Genomic DNA, 21,280 nt, shown 5'->3' on the forward strand with positions numbered 1-21,280 from the left:
CGGCACGAACAAAACACATCCTCAAACGCTCAATCCGGCGCGGTTTGAGGGATGCTTTGGGGACGCGGCTGGAGATGCTCTTAGCATTTTTCATGGACAAGTGGATTGTACAAGCAGAGTCCTCATCAAAGATTTTCAGCATTTTCATCAGGACACCGCATATAAAATAGAAGAACAGAGGGTCCAAACCGTAAAACCACCATTCGTTCTCGGGGCCTCGTTGTCGTCTGCCGAGGCCGGATTAGGAGAAGGCAACTGCGCAAGGCACCCAACCCAACCCAACTAATTTACCATCATCACCAATTAAAAAGAGACGGAGGGGAGAGGGAGAGCAGAAGGTGGGAGAAATCAGAAGCGATCAGAGCACAGAGGAGAGGGAAGGCCAGCGAGCGACGACGGAGCAGCTGCCTCTGCTCCGCTCCGTGCGCCCAATCCCCCTCTCCCTCGCCGCGGAGATTCGCCGCCGTCGTCTCCCTCCCGCCCGATGGACCAGCTGGTGAATTTCATCATCCGCCCGCCCAGGTGAGCTCCGCTGTTCCTCCAGCCACCCGCCCCGATTCGGTTGGCGCAGGTTCGGATCTGAGCCGCGGGGCAGATTCTGTCTGCCCCACACCCGATTTTCTGTTGGTCGGTTGCGGCTGTATGGTTGCTTCATGCGGCCGCGTAATTCCGGCAGATTCGTGGATTAGGCTAGTGGTGTAGATGTGACTTGCAGTTCGGTTTCGTCATTCAGTGTGTACGGAGCTTGGTGACTTGGGCTCTGTTCAAGCTGTTATGTATGTGCGGGTTAGGACGTTCATGTAAATGCTCGAATGCCTATTGGGTTTAGGTTTCAGCTTAGGAATGGTTTGCTCAGCTGGGTGGTTTCTGTTTCGTCGGATTGGAGATCATGTACAGGCTTAGGAATGCTACTTGCGTTCTCAAGTGTTAAAACCGTCCGGTTGTCATTTTATGGCTGCTGTTCCTGAATTGTCCTTGCTGACTTGTCGATGAGTTAGTTAGTTCAGCTCTACGATAGATTATTTGTGTACTGACCATAAAGAGCAAATGTGTGTGAGACTGATTATTGGCAGCGTACTGACCTCGTAAGATTTCTTGTTTCTCATGTCAAACCTTAGGTTACAAACTAGCTTGAATGCCTGTCTGCCTGCAAATGTTGTGGGGTTGTGATCATAAAATTATTCCCGTGGCATTTGCAAGTTGTCGTCACCACCTATACTTCCTTAAGTGGTCTTCCGTTCCACCTCAACAAGCTACTCTATTCCAAAAACCCGTGGAATTCATTTTACCAAGATGAGACAAGTTGACATCGCTACAATATATATTTAGTGGCCGGAGCTTGGTTGTTCATTTGAATGGTTGAATCTCTACTGGGTTTAGGTTCAGCTTAGGAATGGTTAGCTCAGCTGGGTGATTTCTGTTTCTTCGGATTGAAGATCATGTACAAGCTTAGGAATGCTCCTTGTGTTCTCAAGTGTTAAAATGGTCTAGTTGTCATTTTATGACTGGTGTTCAAGAGCCGTGCTTGCTGACTTGGCAATGAGTTAGTTCAGTTCTATCGCCATTTTTTTCATGTAGTTGCCAGAATGAGCAAATGTGTGTGAGGCTGACATTATTGCCAGTGAACTGACCTAGTGAGACTCTTGTTTCTCATATGAAATCTTAAAGGACAATTGAACTTGAATGCCTGCCTGCAAATGTCGTGGCACTGTGCTCATGAAATTATTCCTGTGGCATTTGCACTCTATTGTCACCGCCTATACTTTCTCAAGTAGTGCTTCCATTCCACCTCACCAAGCACTCTATTCCGAAAATTCGTTGAGTTCCTGTTACCAAGAGTAGACTAGTTGACATCACTAGAATAAACATTTAGCAGACGAAGATGAACAACTATGCCTATTAGGGTAACTCTTTAACTCTATGGTCCCGACTTTCTTAACCTTTTCGATGCTTTGTCGCATTGCAGAGCTGACTATAGTCCAAACGATGATCTACTGGAGCAGGAGTTTATGCTGAAGGGAAGATGGTTTCAGAGGAAGGACATAGAGGTTATTATATGTCTTATATCTATGTGATTCGATGATGACAGATTAAGATGACATGAGAACCTCCTCTTTCTATTTCTAGGGTTCTATTGTTTTTGTCTGTGCGGTACACATTTAGGAAACCTACTATCACCTTCATTGCCAAAAAAACCTAACATCATTTAACTAGTGAAGCAAGATCAATTTATGTATGCACATGCATATATGTTATGATTTTTTTTTTGCCGATATGCTAATAATGACAACCTACCAACCTACTGTTTTGTTGATTCTTTCTAAATTCTGTGTAATCTGTAAGTTGGCTGGCACTTTTCTCCAATTGGGCTATGTTCTTAGATTCTGCGTCAACTTTAAAATGTACCCATTTAATATTAGATGCATGTTATGATAATTAAGAAATTTAAATGAGAACTACAGTATTTATTATATTTTTGAGTTAGGAGTATTTATCACATCTTTCCCATCTTTATGTATTCGTATTACCATCTTAGCTGTTGCATTTATTTCTCTCTTGGACTAGTGTAGAAATAGTTATATTGATACTGGTCTGCAAACATTTTTGTCATTTATTGGATTGCGTATATTATATGTAGTGAACAGGGGCTTCAGCCTCGTCTAGTAGACTTGGGTTTCTTCTGTTGCATGCCATGCTATGTAACTGATATGCACAGTCTCTTTTTTCAGGTCATAAATGGGCAGGGCAAGAAATTGCAGTGTAGCCACTACATACCTGCTGTGATGCCTGAAGGAAAAGCACTTCCTTGTGTTATATACTGTCATGGAAACAGGTAAGGGTATAACACATTATCCTTTTTCTTAATATAGGTTGCTTTTTCAGTTTTACCAAGCTGCTTTCCACCTATTAAGTTAAGTTACTAATAAAGTGCAATCTTAATCCTTACATACAGTATTTGCTAAGCTATTTTATTATATTATTTTTTCCAGGATTAATTGATATATGTATTATTTATTTTCCAGTGGATGCAGAGCTGATGCTAGTGAAGCCGCTATTATTCTTCTACCATCAAATATTACAGTCTTTACACTGGACTTTTCAGGGTCTGGACTCTCTGAAGGAGAGCATGTCACCTTGGGATGGAATGAAGTGAGTTCGCCTTGTGCAAGTAGAAGATTTAAAAATGGCACACATTCTTTCTGAAACCTTCTGTTTGCATGTATAGATTCTGCATGCATAACTAGTAGAAATGATATTAGATAACTAAATTGAGAAATAAATAACACATAATAATTTGTTGTCTATGATCTGTATTTGTCAAGAAATAGATACTCTGGAAGATTATCGCAACTGTCAAATGGATGGTTGGTGAAATCTAAAACCTTGTGTATAAATTAATCACAGTATAACATTTATAGAAAGACAGTTCTCATCAAAATCTGACTGATTTTAAATGTTCCTTTCGGCCTATGGAACCTTTTCTCTCCCTTCGGCTTCTTCTACTCTGAGCCATCAATACCGTAGTTTATCACAGTGCTTCTATTTCAACGGATTTTATTGCTTTTAAAGGCACATCGATGATATTTCTTTTCTTTTTTTACAGAAAGAAGATCTGAAAGCTGTTGTTAATCATTTACGGACAGATGGGAGCATATCTTGCATTGGCTTGTGGGGCCGCTCAATGGGTGCAGTCACAAGGTATGTTCTTTATGTTGAATTGAATCCTCATTTTCTCTTGTAGTGGTCAGATACCCTGTCGTCCAGCTTAGTATGTTCGTATGGTTTATGATGATCCTGTGTAATATTCAGCTTTTATTGAACGGAAGTAGTATTCCGCTTTATGTGTTTGTTGGCTTATTAATGTGCATGTGTAATATTGTTGCTTCTGCTTCTGCGTGTGTCGGAGTGCTGAAACACTAAATTTTGCCTTATCCAGAACATCTGTATTCTCTTCTTTCAGTTTAATGTATGGAGCAGAGGATCCATCAATTGCTGGGATGGTTCTTGATAGTCCATTCTCTAACCTGGTTGAGTTGATGATGGAACTAGTAGATACCTACAAATACCCGTTGCCAAAATTCACGGTAAGCATCATTTGATGACGGTGACTTGACAGTTGTCACTAACAATGTGGATATGCGGCTGTTGTCCAAGGAAGTAGTGTAGTTGATGCAAGCCTGCACTTTAGCATGGTGTTTTATGCAATTTGTTTCTTGCATCACCCACCTTATAGCACCATTTCTATGTGTGAGTATGACTACTCGAATATCCTATTGGAGCCATGCATGATCCTTGTAATCTGGAAGACTATTTTGTCTCCCTTTTATTACTACAGAGTATAAGCTACTACATTTAGTTCTAATGTTCATGAATCGTGAGTTTCTTCGAACTGGTATCTGCCTAGATGCTAAGTTTATGGCTACGGGTTTTTGTAATTACAACTATATATGAACTGCTGTTCTATTTTTGTGATGAAATACATGAATTGAGGTTGCCTTCTGCTAATTTGATTTGCTCTAGAAATACTCATATGCATAGTGATACTGCATACTTGCACATGGTAGATCCATCTTATTTATTTTGGAGCTTGTATTTGTTTGTTTAGGTCAAACTTGCAATACAGCACATGCGGAAGATTGTCAAAAGAAAAGCCAGCTTTGACATCATGGATCTTGATACCATTCAGGTTTATTACCAGACTTATTTAAGTTACTTAAATACATATATAGTTTGTTCTTACGCACATGATCTACTAGGATATTTTGCAAGTCTCTTTTTTTGTGGCTCTTTGAAATAATGATATTAGGTTAGTTTTCTGACAGTTGGTCCTAAGCAAAAGCAAAAACTGGATACGAAACTGGGGAACTACATGGGCCTTTTCTCTTTAGGAAGTAAATGAGATTCTGCACTTCATTTGCCAACTGCACATTGCAAACTTTTATTAAATAATGATTTGACAGCATCATTTGGACATAATTTGACACATCATTCGAAAACATGTACGTGATTCTGTTTTGACAGCATCACATCACATAATTAGTTTATGAATATAATCCTGTAGGTAGCAAAGCGATGTTTTGTTCCTGCTTTGTTTGGCCATGCAACTGAGGACGACTTTATACTACCCCATCATTCGGACAAGATCTGTGAATCATATGTTGTAAGTTTCTACTTTTCTATCCAAATATGAAACATAAATGAATTCTTGTGTCTGTTAAGATAGTAATATATGGTTTATCCACATGTATCTGCAGGGAGATAAAAACATTATAAAATTTGACGGGGACCATAATTCACCCCGTCCGCAGTTTTACTTTGACTCCATCACAATATTTTTCCATAATGTGCTAAATCCTCCTGATGTCCCTGAAGAACATTATTTCATGTCACCACATGGCAGCCTTGGTCAGGTAGTACAAATTGGTATTCTTTCACTCTTGAAATGTGTTAACTTATGCAAATGGGCCAATATTAGGGAACCCTCTACCCTCTTTAGTTCAAAAAAAAGAACTAACTTTTCTGATGAAATCATCATTTTGGAAAATTAGTTCATTTATTTCCACTAAAGAGGGTAGAGGGTGCCGTAATGATGACCCATTTGCATCTCTATTAACTTTACTTACTTAGCTTCTGGTGATAGGGTCATTGGGATACAGAACATGATATTGAGTATAGGATTGCTCAATCACCAACAGGTATGATTTGCATACATTCATCCACACTTGTGTTTTGCACCAGTCATGTCAAGTAACTTATGTGTAATTTGTTCAAGGACAGCCCCTGCAGCTACGACAGAAGATGCCATTGCGCAGTTGCGTTCTAGAAGGCTCATGAGTAGAATGGAGGTTAGTTGACATTCTGAACAATCCAGCAATCCTGCTTCGTCATTGTGCCATAGTGGTATTCTGGTTTATGGGTTCTCTTTCTCGAATAGAAGAATAATATCTATCTTAGTGACGATCCAAATGTCATCAAGCAATTCATAGTGTTGTATTGACCTTTTTTTGTGGAGCAGGAAACTAATTCTTATTTGCTTGTAGGTCCCATCTGGTGCAACCCCAGAAGGCAGGGCTGACAGAACTGAGGTGTTCTTTTTATGCTATTTCGACTTCATAGGATTAGATTTTATCTTTCATAACACTGAAATTTTCTACCTTATCATCCACTGCTTGACTGATTTCCCCCGGTAGTACTGCAGCTTCATAAATAGAAACACATGACCTATTGCCACCATTGATTTTTGAGTCGGCGATTTCGCCGACTAATCGCCAAGTCGTTCTGCCATGGACGAGTCGCACTAGCGACTTGACTCAGCGAGCGAGTCGCGCGACTTCCTGGCTCGCCGGCGGCTATACAGCGACTATACGTAGGCGGGGAATAGTCGCCGGTCGCCCCTGTTTGTCAGCCAGAAATTTTTTGTGGGGGATCTCTCCCTGTGTCGGTATTTCAGAGAGAAGGGGATGGGATGGGAAAGAAAGGGCTGAGCTCAGGAGGAGAGGCTCGAGCCGCCGCCGTCCGCCGCTGGTCGCCGGCGTCGCAGAGGAAGAAGAGGGGAGAGGGGAGAGGCTCGAGCGAGCTTGCGTGCCTGAGTGCGGCTGGCGGCGCTTGGAGGATCGATTCATGTAATTGCCAGGTTAAGTGAGAGGTGAGCCTGGGAGTTAGCTGGGCCGTGCTGGGCCTGGTCAGCCTGGCTGGGATAGATGACCGCGCCAATTTTGCTCATGTGGCCTTAATGGGCTTCGCAAATGAGAGTATTTTGGTCGTTTACTGCAGGCGACTTGGGGTGACTATACAAGCCCTAGTCGCTGAGTCAAGTCAGCAAGTCATGAGTCTCAGCCTTGGCGACTTGACTTGACTTGGCGACTCAAAAATCATGATTGCCACCAGTAACCTATTTGCTCTATGGCACATAGCAACTTCAACTTCAAAGCAATTCATAGTGCACATTGTTACAACAAATATAGGTTTCATACAGATATCTGGTTGGTTTAATTGTCCATGCTCCCTTTCACCATATAGGCGACGATTGTCTCTAATATGTTGCCTACAAAATCCCCTCTCTCGGTCTCTGCTCTATCTATTCTTTGCTGACTGGCTTTTTGGTACAGTGTCCAGCAATCCTTGCGCTTGAGCTGAAGCCATTTTGCGGTATAAAACTGTAATCTAATAATGGGTGTTAGTAATATTTGATATGTATTACTCCCTACGTCCCCTAAAGGATGTCTTAGATTTGTCTAAATTTGTAGGTATCTAGACATATACTCCCTCCGGTCAGTTTTAATCGACGCGGAGTGTACCTACCTGCCTTCTAGCTGTAGGCAGTGTCGGACGTCAATTATATCCGATCGGGGGTAGTACAGTATTCAAGATTTTTTTATTTGTCCTGCGCACTCAGTTTTTTCACTTTAGTCATTGCATGGTATGTGTTGACAACAACAGCTGGTATATATATCACTGATAAATTTTGGAGGGAATGCTTTGATTGTTTGTGTCAATATTGATCTTTTCGCAAGCTTACAGAAGATTGCATCCATCAAGCATCAGCATTCAGATTCGTTTTTGATTGCTGTTTGGACAGGTATTGGATAGTGATGTTGGTCCCTCCTCATCTAGTGCATCTACTGCGACTCCTCCCAATGGCCGGAACGGAAGGATGCTGACTCCAACCTCTGATGATGGCGAGTATGTGGAGTACTCATTTGATAGTGTATCAGACATGCCTTACACCGAGGAAGACGAAGATAGAGTAAGTTATACTGTAATGTTCTTTGGGGTTGTCGTTATAACTTCACATTTGAGCTGTTTGCAGTTTCTTAAGATCTTCGTAGAGTTCAATATGCCAAAATGTTCTAAAATGTGTAGTAGAGATAAAAAAAATAGGAGGATTGAGAGCTACTTGCCTCCCCCCCCCCCCCCCCCCAGGTAGGGGTCAGCTTGGATGGTGTTGGGAGTCCTGGTTGTGATTTAGCGACTCGTGACTTATAATTCAATTGCTAATCATTGTTTAAGCTATGAAAATACATTTCTTAACAATAATTTTATCGGTGCAAATTGAAGTTTGACTTCCAAATGGGGATGTCAACTCCAAAAAGCATGAGCAAGCTGTGGTAGATGCATAAAGTTTTGCGTTAGCTCTGGTGCTGCAGTTGTGCACCCCATGTATTGAGCTTGTAGCCATGTGAACGAATGTTCTAAGGATTATCACGGTGGTTGATCTCTGCTGAATACACATATACTTTCTTTTCTAGTCTTTACCTTTTGTCGTTTCTAACCTTATCATCGACTAATCACTTTCTGATGCGCTGATATGCAGATGCTGATGCAAGCAATTCTTGAGTCTCTGAAGGATCTAGATAAGTCAAATTCAAAGGACACTAAAACGGTTGCATCCGATGCTGTGTCCAAAGAAAGTAGTGTAGCAAAAGATGGCAATCATACAACTGATGTAGCAACATTGGAGACAGATGCATCCTCCATCTATGTCAGTGCCACTGATGTTCCTGCCAAGGATGTAGCTGTCTGCAACAGCGTGGCAAAGAAAGCTGATGTGCAAAGTGCAGACCGCAGCGCTGCAACCGATGCTGCTGTTTATGTAAATGCTGCTGGCACATCAGAATCAAATGGCTCAACTCAAGCCGTCAATGGAAAATCTGGTCCGGCAGAATCCCAGAAATCCAAGCAGAACTCCAGTGGAGAGGATGGAACAAGAGCAACCCTGGTAGTCCAGAAGAGCCGGACAGGCAGCCTGATGGACGGGTTGTCACAAAAATGGGGTTCCTTCTTCAAGAACAATGACTGAGCGTCTGAGCCAGACAAGTGGCAGTTGACGATACACGGGTTTTGTGTGTTTATATAGTCCATAGAATTCCTTTGGCCGGGCATCACGCCCAGCTTGATTGATTTACCTGTAAAATGAAAAAGGGAAAGGGAAATACTGTACAATTGGTTTTAGCGTGTTGGTGTATATATAGAACTAGGAAAGGTAGCGATCCCCTTGATCATGTATCATATCTCAACACTTTGGCTTCCTGTGAATTGTAGATTCACGTTTCTTGGAGTGAGCTGTACTTCTTATGATGTGATGCAGGGAAAGCTTGATATTTCTTGCATTTTCGCTTGTATTTACGCAAAATATAGCTGGCCTGCCATATAGTGAGTTGTTTGAAGGTTTACGGCTTCAGTGTTTGGTAACTGATGTGCGGTGGTGTGCCTGCGACGTAGTAGAAAAAATCAAGTCTACATTCTAGGTAAAATTAGACAAATTAGTAGTGCATTTATTAGCGGAAATTCAATTCGGCTCCCGGGTGCGTATGCTCCCTCTAGCAAAAAATCATATTTCGAAATGTTGAAAAATTTGGACAAATAATTCTACATGTACATCTCCATAATATACGTGCGTTCGTCAAGTTTCACGAAAAACCAATATTCTGTGTGGTCTATATAAAAAAGAGAAAGTTTATCTTGTGAAAAGCATTATTTTTAGCACTGAATTTTGTTTTTTTTTACATACGTCACATGATAAGTCGATTTTTTATGAAACGACTTTGTGAGCACGTTGCACGTGAAGATGTACGTGCGAACTTTTAGTATCAATTTTTTAAAAAAATTAAAATGTATGTAAAATGCATTTTGAAATATAGGGAGCATATGCACCCATATTCCAAAACACCGCTCCAATTCAAGCTACATTGAAAATAGTGACATCCAATACATAAAGGAGAACCACTTTGTTTTCCATATTCTTATAGAACGTAGAGTATTTCAGAAAAAAAAATTATGCCTAAAATGCAGAGTATTTCAGAACAGAGGGAATAGATTTCTATACACATCCAAATCATATCTTCCACTTGTACATTTGTTGATCCAAAAAAAGCCTATACATTTGTTTCAAGGAATAACAGTCCCTCCATAGCGGTAGGTGAAATGACGACGCAACATAATAAGTCCCTTGGATTTTTTTAATCTAGCATTCATGCATTTCTGAGATACATGGATGACAGTTCAGACCTGAAGACAAGTGGGCGTCAGGGGAGGGAGAGGAAGAGGTAATTTATGGCTCTACAGTTGAGCTAAAGTGCGTACTGCTCGGCTCCTCGGCTTTCTCGGCTTCCTCGTCTTCCCCCATCCCTCTACTAGGCGTTCAGAAGCTGGAGGCTCACTTGTTCTACCGCACAAACCATTGCTGCCGTCCTCTCGACAGCAATTTGACCGTAAGCACTCTCAATCTTTTGTATTACTTTCTTGGTGACTAGCCTACAGACTCTTCAGAGATGTTTGATTAATCGATTCTAGCTCAAGACGCCCCTTCTTTTTTTCTTTCGCGTTTCGTGAACCATTTAATCGATTCCATGTGAATATGCGCATTTGTTTCCTATATAATCAGTGCAGTTTCGTTCCACCGAAACAAGTGTAAAAGCATTTGCCGCACCATGGCCTGAACCGCCTGACACGAAATTTCTTGTTTTCCTTTTACCTTTTTCTCTGCAATCTTAGAACTTCTGGGCTAAGCTTCTGGACGTAGATCTGGTTAAGAGATGGGCAAGCCTTGTGAGAGATCAAAGGAGAAGGCCGAAGATTACTGCTGCGATCATGCAGAGGAGCAAGACAAGTATTTCTTCAAAGTTATGATTGGTGATTTTCGTGAAAGAATCGTAAGTTATTTTCCATCTGCACTGTGTTCCCGTTACTTTTTTTTCTCTCCTGCACTTCCTCTCAGCCCGAGAGCGTGTTAGCAGGTCCACGTTATTTTCTTCCAGCTGCACTGTGTTCCTGTTACTACCTCCGTTTGAAAATGTAAGATATTTTAGGTGCTTATAAAATAGACTAGATATATACTAAAGTGGGTGAATCAAAGAAAAGGCTTCAACATGTTACATTTCTAAACGGAAGGAGTATATCTTTAGATTTGTTGTTAATCAACACAACTATACTCCGCGGAGCTAACAGTGGAAGTTTTATCTCCACGGCCGGAATACTATCATAGTTCTGCTAGCAACATGCTGCTAACAGTGGAAATTCTATCTCTGCATCCTTTCGCCAATGTTTTTTTTTTGTGTTGATCATCAACACGCTTAACAGGTTGCTAGTTGGAAGTTGGACCTTGTGCTACCCGCAAGATTGAGACCCCGCGGTTGATCCTAGGTAGGGCGGCATGGCGGCTGGATCAGGGGGCTCGGTGGGGTTAGCTCCTCATCTCCACTGAGATCTCCGGCCTACGATTAAGATCTTCGGCCTGCGGGCGATGGTGTGGGGGCCTGCCGATCTTCCTAATAAAGGTGGCGGTCCTAGTGCCTTCCTCACATCACGACAACGATCTGCGTGATTGGTCACCCTCGATCTGTCCGCGACGTGTTCTGGAACTATTGTCGGAGGTCTTCACAGATTGGCACAACGCCCTGGGATATCTAGATCAGATAGAATTGGGTTGTGCGCGTCCATGTCATCCTACGTGGCTACATGAGGGAGCGACACGAAGTTACGCAATTTGTTAAACACTATGGGACATCTAGGTATCTCGATTTCCATGGTGTAGACAACGGTGGAGTTTTTGGTGGCTGAGATTGGAGGATCAGTAATGACGGATGGGGCCTTGAGGTGATGGAGGCTTTGCTTCACAGGCTGCTGCTCGGATTTGGCTTGCGGGACTTTCCCGCCCAGTCTGGACGCGGTACTTGTGAGTCTGTTGTTTGTTAACTTTCAGGAGCAGCAGTGGCAAGTGAGGTGCAAAGGTTTTCATTTTTGGTAGTGCTCCTTGAGTGCGAGTCGTGTTTAGGGTGAAAGTCTAAGGTTTAACCTTCATTGATTGTGCTTGGCAATGGCCTAGCTGAAGGAATTGTTTTGACAGCTCAGACATCTTCAGGGTGAAAACCTACTCCCTCCTGCCCAAAATACATTGCATATGAAAGTTTGACCATGTATATTGATAAAAATATACAATGAAAACTAATATTTTTAGAATTTTCATGAAATATATTTTCATATAACATGCATTTGGTATATTATATCTTGGTATTATTAGCTATATTGCAAGTCAAAGTTTGAGTTGCATGGAAATTAAGCGCAACATAATATGGAATGAGGGAGTAACATTTTCGATCGGGCCTCGACGACGCTTGTGCATTGTTCCCTTCTTGGAGGCATCACTTTTAGAGATCTTTTTTCAATTCCGGGTGTTGTCTTTGGTTGTGGTTAGAGGAGTTGATCACTAGGGTGGGGCCTTTGTTTTTTTCCTTTTTATTTTTTTCACATTGTTTGCATCCTCTGTGTCTTTTGTGACGCTTTGTTGGTGCAGATGCCAGGTGTAATTGGTATCTTCGTGATATTAATATATCCCCTTTGTCAAAAAGTAGGTTGCTAGAAGGCTATCGAGCTAGGATCCTTCGGCGCCTTGTGTTCTAGGAGTTGGCCACATTGGTCTCGCAGTATGCGGACAATGTCATTATCTTCTGCCACTTGGATGAGCCGGAGCTGTGCACGGTATGCGGCATCCTCGAGCTCTACGGACACGCTTCGGCTCTACACACGAACTTTGCGAAGTGCTCTGTCTCCCCCATTGCTTGCTCCGAGGAGGAGGCTGCCTGGTGGTTATGAATGTTAGTTGGTACCTTACCCCGTCACACATCTTGACATTTCCCTTGCGACCATGCGGTTTCTGAATGAAGCGAACCAACCCTTGGTTGACCGGATTGCGAACAAGCTACCTACCTAGAAGGCCTCCATGATGCCTAAGGCCGGGAGACTGGCTCTGATCAATCGGTCCTAGCCGCAATCCATCTAGGCTAACTCATGGTGTTGAGCATCAACTAGAACACCTTCAAGAAGGATTTTAAGATCTTCTAGGGCTTCCTTTGGGTGGGCACGGCGGCAGCTAATGGTGGCTACGTATGGCCACGTCAACTGGTCCAAGGTCTATCGGCCGCAGTGATGTGGAGGTTTGGGGATACCTGACCTGGCCCGCACGCCGATAAGCGTTCGGACCTGTTGGATATGGATGATGTTTTCTGATCGGCTCGACGAGCAGTCTATTCAGGACATAGCACCGGAACTTTTCGCGCTCATCCCGAGATGCCCCATGAAGCGTTGGACCGTACGCGAGGCACTAGTTTACGGCAGTTGGATTACTGACATAGAGGTGACTTGAGCCCCCTAGCCCTTTGGCGATATGTTTAGGTTTGGATCTGTCTGCATGATGTTCAGTTCTCAATGGAGTATGAAGGTTGGTGTGGCGGTGGACGACCGACGGCAAGTATTCCTGTAAGTCTTGTTACAATACCTTTTTTTAAGGAACACTTGTTTCAAGGTCTTGGAGGCTTATCTGGAAGTCGTAGGTGCCCCCAAGGTTAAGCTCTTCATCTGGCACCTTGCGACAATGTTGGATGGTGGAGCTGTTGGCGCGCCGTGGACTGCAGCAACCGATGAGCTGCCCTCTGTGCGACCTGTCAGAGGAGACGATAGCGCACATCGCCATGACAATTTGGAACGAGGTGCTGTCCTAGATCCCATCTACTCAACTTGATCTATTGCTGAGGACAACTTCGCAGATTGGTGGGCGAGGTATATCCACGCCTCGCATGTTGCACAAGGGCACCTTGTCGACGATCACGCTCACGGCGTGTTGGATATGGAAGCATCGCAACGCGGCCATCTTTGACAACACACGGCCTTCAGTGGCCTCCTTACTCGACATGAATAAACCGAGGCACGATCGTGGGTGGATGCGGGGGCTCCCACCTGCTCCCCCTAGGTTAGCTTCTTTGGGTCGAGTTGCATGGCAGGGTGTTGGTCCTCCTTTGGATTTGCACTATCAATGCATCGAAACCCAATGTTTTTTTGTGTTTTCGCGAAAAATAGCCGATTTTTCATTTACAAAATAATGGAGAATTTTGCATCATGAGGTGAGGAGTAAATTTTTCTTTGGGTCCCAGCTGCTCCCCTAGGTTAGCTTCTTTGGGTCGAGTTGCATGGCAGGGTGTTGGTCCTCCTTTGGATTTGCACTATCAATGCATCCAAACCCAATGTTTTTTGTGTTTTCACGAAAAATAGCCGACTTGTCAGTTTAAAAATAATGGAGAATTGTGCATCATGAGGTGAGGAGTAAATGTTTCTTGGTTTTAAAATTTTGATAGAATTAATCATTTCATGACCTGGTGTTTCTTATGGCAAGACAATGAATTTTAAACATATCAACCATACTATTGGTACAGAAAAAACATTCTACTTTCTCATGAGGGCTGGTCTTTGATTATCTTTTTGCTGCAGACCATACCAGATGCCTTTGCGAAAAATTTTAGCGGGAAATTAGCAAAAACCATTAAGCTGAAATCACGCAACGGTTGCACCTTTGATGCCCAAATTACCAATAATTTCAAAGACCTAATACTCCAATCTGGATGGAACGCATTTGCTAGTACTCATGACTTGAAAGTGGGTGACTTTCTGATGTTCAAGTACAATGGGATCTCTCAACTGGAGGTTCTTATCTTCGATCCGAGTGGCTGCGAGAAAGTCCCATCCTGTCTTGTCATCAAGCATACTGGTCAAGAACTAATTGACATCTCAAGCAGTTTTGATGATATTCCCATAAATTCACCACTAAGTGAAAGGCCAAACCAGGGGAACGAAAATGTGAATATCAGTTCATCAAGGCCTCCACCCGAGGCATCAGGTTTATAAATCATACTGCCAAGCCAAACTATGCAAATTATGACTTTCTTTTGCATTATATATTATGGTTAAATTGTCTTGCCTGTATGTTATTTTTCATCATCAGAAGATGATCTGGAAGCGCAGTCTGTCCCGCCTTACATTCTCCCAAGGGGCACACGTCTTACTGATGTGCAGACGAAGAAATTGGGAAAAAGGGTCGAAGCTATTCAATCCAAAAACCCCATCTACGGGTGTATACTGACCAGGAACAGTCTTTATGGAAAACCTTCTGCTCTGGTGAGTCAAAACCTCTGTTACTGAATCTGCATTCTATTATTTTCCATGCGTGTTTGGAAAAATTCATTGTTTCAAATACTTAATTTGTTCAAGCCGTGAAAGTTTTGTGTACTTTATGAAAACTCTTTTCGTGTCAGGCCTACCAGACTTTACGTAGCTACTAGACTACATATACTTTTTCTGCATTGTCCAGAAATCAAACACACTATTAGCCGTATTTGCCTGGAACATAAAACGCTTCAAACTACACATCATATTGTTTTATTTGACTGACATTAGAGACCCCGTTTTTCCATGTACTTAGTACTTGTCCAGGAAATATGCCGATGTATACCTTCCGTTTGACGATGAAACTCTCATCCTCGAACGACATGGCAAGAACTGGGGAGTGCGGTGCTGTGCTGCCTCGAATAAACGTAAAGTGCTTCTGAAAGGGTGGACACAGTTTGCACGTGACAACAGTTTGAAGGTGGGAGATCTCTGCCTCTTTGAGCCACTCAAGAAGAAGAATAAGCAGTACATCATGAGGGTCCATATCATTCGGAAAAAATGAGATCTGTTAGGCTGGTCGATCTCTTCGGCTGATCGTTCCTACGTTTGCTGTTGGTGAAGTGTGTCGATGTTATGTGGGAACGATACCCTCTCCCTGGGCTCGGTTTCATGTTTATATAGGTGTGGAATAGCCCCACACGTGGCAATACAGAGGGGGTATAATACCGGGTAGAGTACTACTCTATACCGGTATTATACAAGGATATCACATACACTAACACCCCCCCTTAATCTGAACCTCGGGAGAGGTTAAGATTACGCCTAAACTTAGCAAGATCATTAACAGCTAAAACCTTAGTGAATCCATCAGCAACTTGGTCTTTTGTAGAGATGAACCGAATGTCAAGTAACCTGTCAGCCACACGCTCTCTGACGAAGTGATGATCAATCTCAATATGTTTGGTACGAGCATGAAATATAGGATTTGCAGATAAATATGTAGCGCCCAAATTATCACACCAGAGACATGGACGTTCTTTGAGAGAAACACCCAACTCACGAACAAGTGCCTCAACCCATATTAATTCAGCAGTAGCATTTGCCAGTGACTTGTATTCTGCTTCTGTGCTAGAGCGAGAAACTGTTGCTTGTTTGCGAGCACTCCAAGATATCAGATTCGGCCCAAAGAAAATGGCAAAACCACCAGTGGAACGCCGATCATCCAGATCTCCTGCCCAATCAGCATCAGAAAAAGCACTAAGAAGGGTAGAGGAGGACCTGTGAAACGTGAGACCAAGCTGAAGAGTGCCTTGAATATAACGAAGTATCCTTTTAACAGCTGTCCAATGAGAGGTAGTGGGAGCATGGAGATACTGGCAGACCTTATTGACTGAGAAAGAAATATCTGGCCGAGTCAATGTAAGATATTGTAAAGCACCAACAATACTGCGATAGTTGGTAGTATCCTCAGGACCAAGAGGGTCACCATCTTGCAAGGAAAGCTTATCAGCCGTAGAAAGAGGAGTAGGGCACGTGGAACAATGTTGCAGCCCAACTTTTCTAATCAAATCAGAGGCATATTTGCTTTGTGTCAACAGAAGACCAGTAGGCCGGGTTTGCACTTCTATACCAAGGAAGTAGTGAAGGTCACCAAGGTCTTTGATAGCAAACTGTGTGTTTAACTGAAGAAGAAGATTCTTGGTAGCCAAATCAGAGGAACTGGCCACAATGATGTCATCAACATATATTAAGAGAAGCATAGTGATACCTGGCTTACGAAGCAGGAAAAGGGACGTGTTAGCCTTTGATGGAACAAACCCAAGAGCTAGAAGTCTGGAACTCAATCGTGAATACCAGGCACGAGGTGCTTGTTTAAGACCATACAGAGACTTGTCAAGTTTGCAAATATAATGCGGAAAGCGAGAATCAACAAACCCAGGAGGTGGTTTCATGTACACTTCTTCCTCCAGAACACCATGTAAAAACGCATTCTTGACATCCAACTGACGAAGACTCCAGCCATTAGAGACAGCTAGAGCCAGAACAAGTCTGATAGTGGCAGCTTTGACAACTGGACTAAAAGTATCCTCATAGTCAATACCATACCGTTGTTTGAAGCCTTTGGCAACCAACCGAGCTTTGTATCTATCAACAGTACCATCAGCATGCTTCTTGATACGATAGACCCACTTGCAATCAATTAAATTGGTGTGTTTGCTAGGGGGCACAAGGTGCCACGTTTTGTTAGCCATGAGAGCACCAAACTCCTCACTCATGGCCTGTTGCCATTTGACATCCGCAAGAGCTTCTTTGAGATTACTAGGTTCACCTGTGGAAGTAAAAAGACCATATCGAATAGTGCCATCAGTATATATTTTGGGTTTCTTTATACCTTGTTGCAGCCGAGTAAGCGGTCGAGGAGGCTGTGCTGAAGCACCCACGGTGATAGGACCAGTATTTGGTTGAGAGGATGCAGGTGCAGATGGTGGGGTGACCGTAGCAGCAGAAGACTCGGGTGCAGAGGGCGGGGTGGCCGTAGCATTTTCGGCCAGGGAGCTGTCGGCCTGAGCGGGAGAAGCAGAGCCGCGCGCGCGCGAGCTGGCTGCACTGTCGGCCGCGCGGTCGGAGGAACCGACGCTGCCGGGGCACGTGGCGGACGCGGACGGGGAGACCGCGCCAGAGGCAGGGGACCCCGGCAATGATTGCCCTGGGGATTGCAGCAGATCTTCCTCGGTTTCAGCAAGATTTTCGTCATTTTCTGCATCCGATTCAGAACTCGATATTTCATGTGTGGAACCGCCATTTGAAGCAGAATTTTGAGCAGTGTGTGAAGCAGTAGTAGAGCTACGATCTGGCGCATGATCCTCGGTATGCTGCAAAATGTTAGTAACCGGTACAATAGGCATTGTACCGGTTACTAACATTTTACTCATTGTACCGGTCATCAATATGCTCCCCCTCATGTTGCTTATGTGTGGATGCTAAGGAATCAGATAGAAGCAAGATGTTATCTTTTAATCGTTTGCCAGCATTTGGATTAAGAGAGGCAAAGGGAAAAACTTGCTCATCAAACACAACATCACGAGAAATATACACACGGCCTGTGGAGGTATCTAGACATTTTACTCCTTTGTGCATAGGACTATAGCCTAAGAACACACAACGTTTAGAGCGAAAAGCAAGTTTATGTTTGTTATATGGGCGGAGGTTGGGCCAGCAAGCACAACCAAAGGTCCGAAGAGACTCATAGTTTGGGGAAACCTCAAGTAACTTTTCGACAGGGGAAACAAGGTTGAGAACTTTGGTGGGTAGAAGATTAATGAGAAAGGTGGCAGTCAAGAAAGCTTCATCCCAAAACTTAAGAGGCATAGATGCTTGAGCAAGCAAAGAAAGGCCAACCTCAACAATGTGTCTATGTTTTCGCTCAGCCGAGCCATTCTGTTGGTGAGCATGAGGGCAAGATACATGATGTGTAATACCAACTTTTTGAAAGAAACCGTGGAGTTTTTCGTATTCACCACCCCAATCAGTTTGCATGGTTACAATTTTGCGACCAAATTTGCGTTCAACAAGTTGCTGGAAATTAAGAAAGACTTGATAAACATCACTGCGTTTCTTAAGCAAATAAATCCAGGTAAATTTACTGTAATCATCAATGAAGCTAACATAGTACTGGTGTTTGCCAACACTGGCGGGAGCAGGACCCCATACATCAGAGAATACTTGTTCCAAAGGAACAGTGGACACACTAATAGAAACGGGGTAGGGAAGCTGATGACTCTTCCCTTGTTGGCATGGATCACACACATATGGATGTAATTCTGGCGAATGACTGAGTTTATTTCTTCTAAGAACTTGTTGAACAATGAACGACGATGGATGTCCTAGACGGCGGTGCCAGGTGGAGGATGACGGCTTGATGGTGATGAAGGCATGCTTGGAAGGGTCGACAGTAGTGGGTACGAGAGGATACAAGCCGTCATGACAGGGACCTCTAAACAGAATTTGCCTGGTTGCCTGATCCTTAATCAAAAAGAAGAAAGGGTGAAACTCAACAAAGGCATTATTATCAAGGGCAATTTTATGAGTAGAGAGTAAATTTTTGGTGGCACTAGGAACATGGAGAATATTACGAAGATGTAAAGAACTATGAGGGGTATGCAATATTGAATGACCAACATGCTCAATTTTCATACCTGTACCACCGGCGTTGTTGACTTGATCACGGCCTTGATAAGTGTCCCGAGTGTGCAGTTTGTTCAATTGTCCAGTGATATGATCAGTGGCTCCACTATCCATGTACCAATTCGTGTCCACACCGTATGCACCCTTTTTATCTGTCCTGGAGTCATCATCATCACTATCGCGGTCTGCATAACGCCACCAGCACGCACTGGCTGGATGGCCGTGCTTCGTGCAGATCTGACAGGTAACATCAACATAGGGAGTAGGGGTGCGGCCACGGCCCCGACCACCCTTGGGTGGTCCACGCCCATCGTCACGGCGATCACGACGCCCATCACGATCACGGTCACGGCGCCCATCACGATCTCGGTCACGGCGCTGATCATCACGTCGGCGATAACCATCATCACGCCGACGATAGCCATCATCACGTGGGCGGTAGCCATCATCACGCCGGCGCTGATAGTCGTCATTGCGGTGCTGCGCGCCACCATCACGTCGAGCGGCGATGTTGGCAGAGGTCTGGAACACAGTAGGAACCTCAGAGGTCTCTTTCAGCGTAGCCTGGCGATGCTCAAGGGCTTGGAGTTGGGAGCACATGTCGTTCAGCTTGGTGTGAGGAACAGCGTTCATGGAGGCAACAAAAGCAGTGTAGTCATCGCCAAGACCAGCAAGAATATAGCCTTTGAGCTCATCATCATCGACGTGTTTGCCAGCAGCAGCAAGCTCGGACACAAAGCCTTTCATCTTGGTGATGTAGTCGGTGCAGGTCATGTCGAGTTTCTTGGTGTTGGACAGCTTGACGCGAAGCATATTCACCCTGGAGCGAGACTGGGAGGAAAATAGTTCCTCAATTGCAGTCCACAGGTCCCGAGCGTGCTCTACCCCGAGAACCTGCGCAAGAATGTCTTGGTTGAGGCCTTTTGTCAAAAAACTGAGCACGGTCTGATCCCGAGCAAGCCAGGAGTTGTAATCTGGATTGGGGATGCTGATCTCCTTCTTGTCATCATCGAGGACTTGGATGGTAGTCGGTGGTGCGGGGTCAGTCCCGTCAAGGAGACCCATAACTTGCGCACCACGGAGAGCCGGTAGGACTTGCGCCTTCCAGAAGAGGTGGTTCTCACGGGAGAGTTTCTCCGGTGGTGGGTGACCGAGAGCTGATGCCAGAGCAGCCATGGTGGCCATTGTCGAAGAAGAGGCCATGGGGTTGTGGACGAAAAAACGCGGCGGCGGATCACAGGGGACCGGCGGCGGCTAGGGTTTTGGAGTTTTACTGATTTCTGGTTGTCTGTAAGGATCGGCAGCGGCGGATCAAAGGGATCGGCGGCGGCAACTAGGGTTTTTGGTTGTTGTTTTGGTTTTGGCGGCGGCAGATCAAGGTGATCGGCGGCGGCGGCTAGGGTTTTTGATGGGTTCTTTGGTTTTGATGTGGTTGTTGACGGCGGCGGAGGATCTCAACGCGGCGGCCGGAGAGGATTGTTTTCTGGTTGTTTGGGTTGTTTGGAAGCTCGGCGATCGCCGGCGGTTCTAGGGATCGGTGTTGGATGTCGTGGAGGAAGAGGGCTCTGATACCATGTCGATGTTATGTGGGAACGATACCCTCTCCCTGGGCTCGGTTTCATGTTTATATAGGTGTGGAATAGCCCCACACGTGGCAATACAGAGGGGGTATAATACCGGGTAGAGTACTACTCTATACCGGTATTATACAAGGATATCACATACACTAACAAAGTGTTCCTTATGTTTGATCGATCGAGGCACTAGCTATCTGTGATGTATGTCTGGTTTGCCTGTAGGATCCAAGCTCGATCAGTCATGGGTTTGTTTTGTGCTTCAACGAATTTGTTGCTGTAAAATGCAGTGTTGTAACAACCTTTCTTCTGTGTTTTGTAACCTCAACGTGGCTCTAGTCCGTCTGAATTCTGTGTAAACAAAAGCGTCAGTCTTATCTGATACTGCATCAATTGTTGAACTAAGGGCGCGTAGCCTGCATCCCCTTCAACCTGGCCCGGGGAAGAACAAAATGGGCTGTTTGGATTACTGGGCTCTCCCGCGTTGTGGCCATCACTGGTTTTAAAACACCCTCCGGCCTGTCCGGGAAGAGAGGCCCAATCGGCCGTTTCTATGAAAATCAGAACGCGCTCGTGCAACTGATGCA

General features: G+C 44.2%; 2 protein-coding genes across 5 annotated transcripts in view; both read left to right on the forward strand.

Annotated features, from left to right (window-relative positions):
* Positions 1–224: 224 nt before the first annotated feature.
* Positions 225–21,280, forward strand: part of LOC127332189 (uncharacterized) — a 56,866-nt gene continuing 35,810 nt past the window's right edge. Inside the window, exons 1-14 of one of the 3 annotated variants that reach the window (XM_051358458.2) lie at positions 242–522; positions 1,967–2,048; positions 2,730–2,833; positions 3,024–3,150; positions 3,605–3,699; positions 3,962–4,085; positions 4,607–4,687; positions 5,063–5,161; positions 5,256–5,411; positions 5,642–5,696; positions 5,779–5,846; positions 6,042–6,086; positions 7,580–7,747; positions 8,315–9,110. In XM_051358458.2, the coding sequence (XP_051214418.1) occupies positions 485–522; positions 1,967–2,048; positions 2,730–2,833; positions 3,024–3,150; positions 3,605–3,699; positions 3,962–4,085; positions 4,607–4,687; positions 5,063–5,161; positions 5,256–5,411; positions 5,642–5,696; positions 5,779–5,846; positions 6,042–6,086; positions 7,580–7,747; positions 8,315–8,800 (1,728 nt within the window). In that variant the 5' untranslated portion in view covers positions 242–484 and the 3' untranslated portion in view covers positions 8,801–9,110. Of the gene's footprint in view, positions 523–1,966; positions 2,049–2,729; positions 2,834–3,023; positions 3,151–3,604; positions 3,700–3,961; positions 4,086–4,606; positions 4,688–5,062; positions 5,162–5,255; positions 5,412–5,641; positions 5,697–5,778; positions 5,847–6,041; positions 6,087–7,579; positions 7,748–8,314; positions 9,111–21,280 lie in introns of those variants that run through there. The other 2 variants (XM_051358460.2, XM_051358461.1) reach the window with 2 other exon arrangements.
* On the forward strand, positions 10,034–15,552 carry LOC127332190 (putative B3 domain-containing protein Os03g0621600). Of its 2 annotated transcripts, none has more exons than XM_051358464.2 (5): positions 10,034–10,211; positions 10,495–10,652; positions 14,260–14,665; positions 14,774–14,943; positions 15,248–15,552. In XM_051358464.2, exons 2-5 carry the CDS (start codon positions 10,536–10,538, stop codon positions 15,494–15,496), a joined length of 942 nt encoding a protein of 313 aa, XP_051214424.1. In that variant the 5' UTR covers positions 10,034–10,211; positions 10,495–10,535; the 3' UTR covers positions 15,497–15,552. The 2 variants fall into 2 exon arrangements, with proteins under 2 accessions (XP_051214424.1, XP_051214423.1); XM_051358463.2 differs by having other exon boundaries at positions 10,037–10,211; positions 14,771–14,943.

This window comes from Lolium perenne, chromosome 4, assembly GCF_019359855.2.
Source record: "Lolium perenne isolate Kyuss_39 chromosome 4, Kyuss_2.0, whole genome shotgun sequence".
NCBI classification, from domain to species: domain Eukaryota; kingdom Viridiplantae; phylum Streptophyta; class Magnoliopsida; order Poales; family Poaceae; genus Lolium; species Lolium perenne.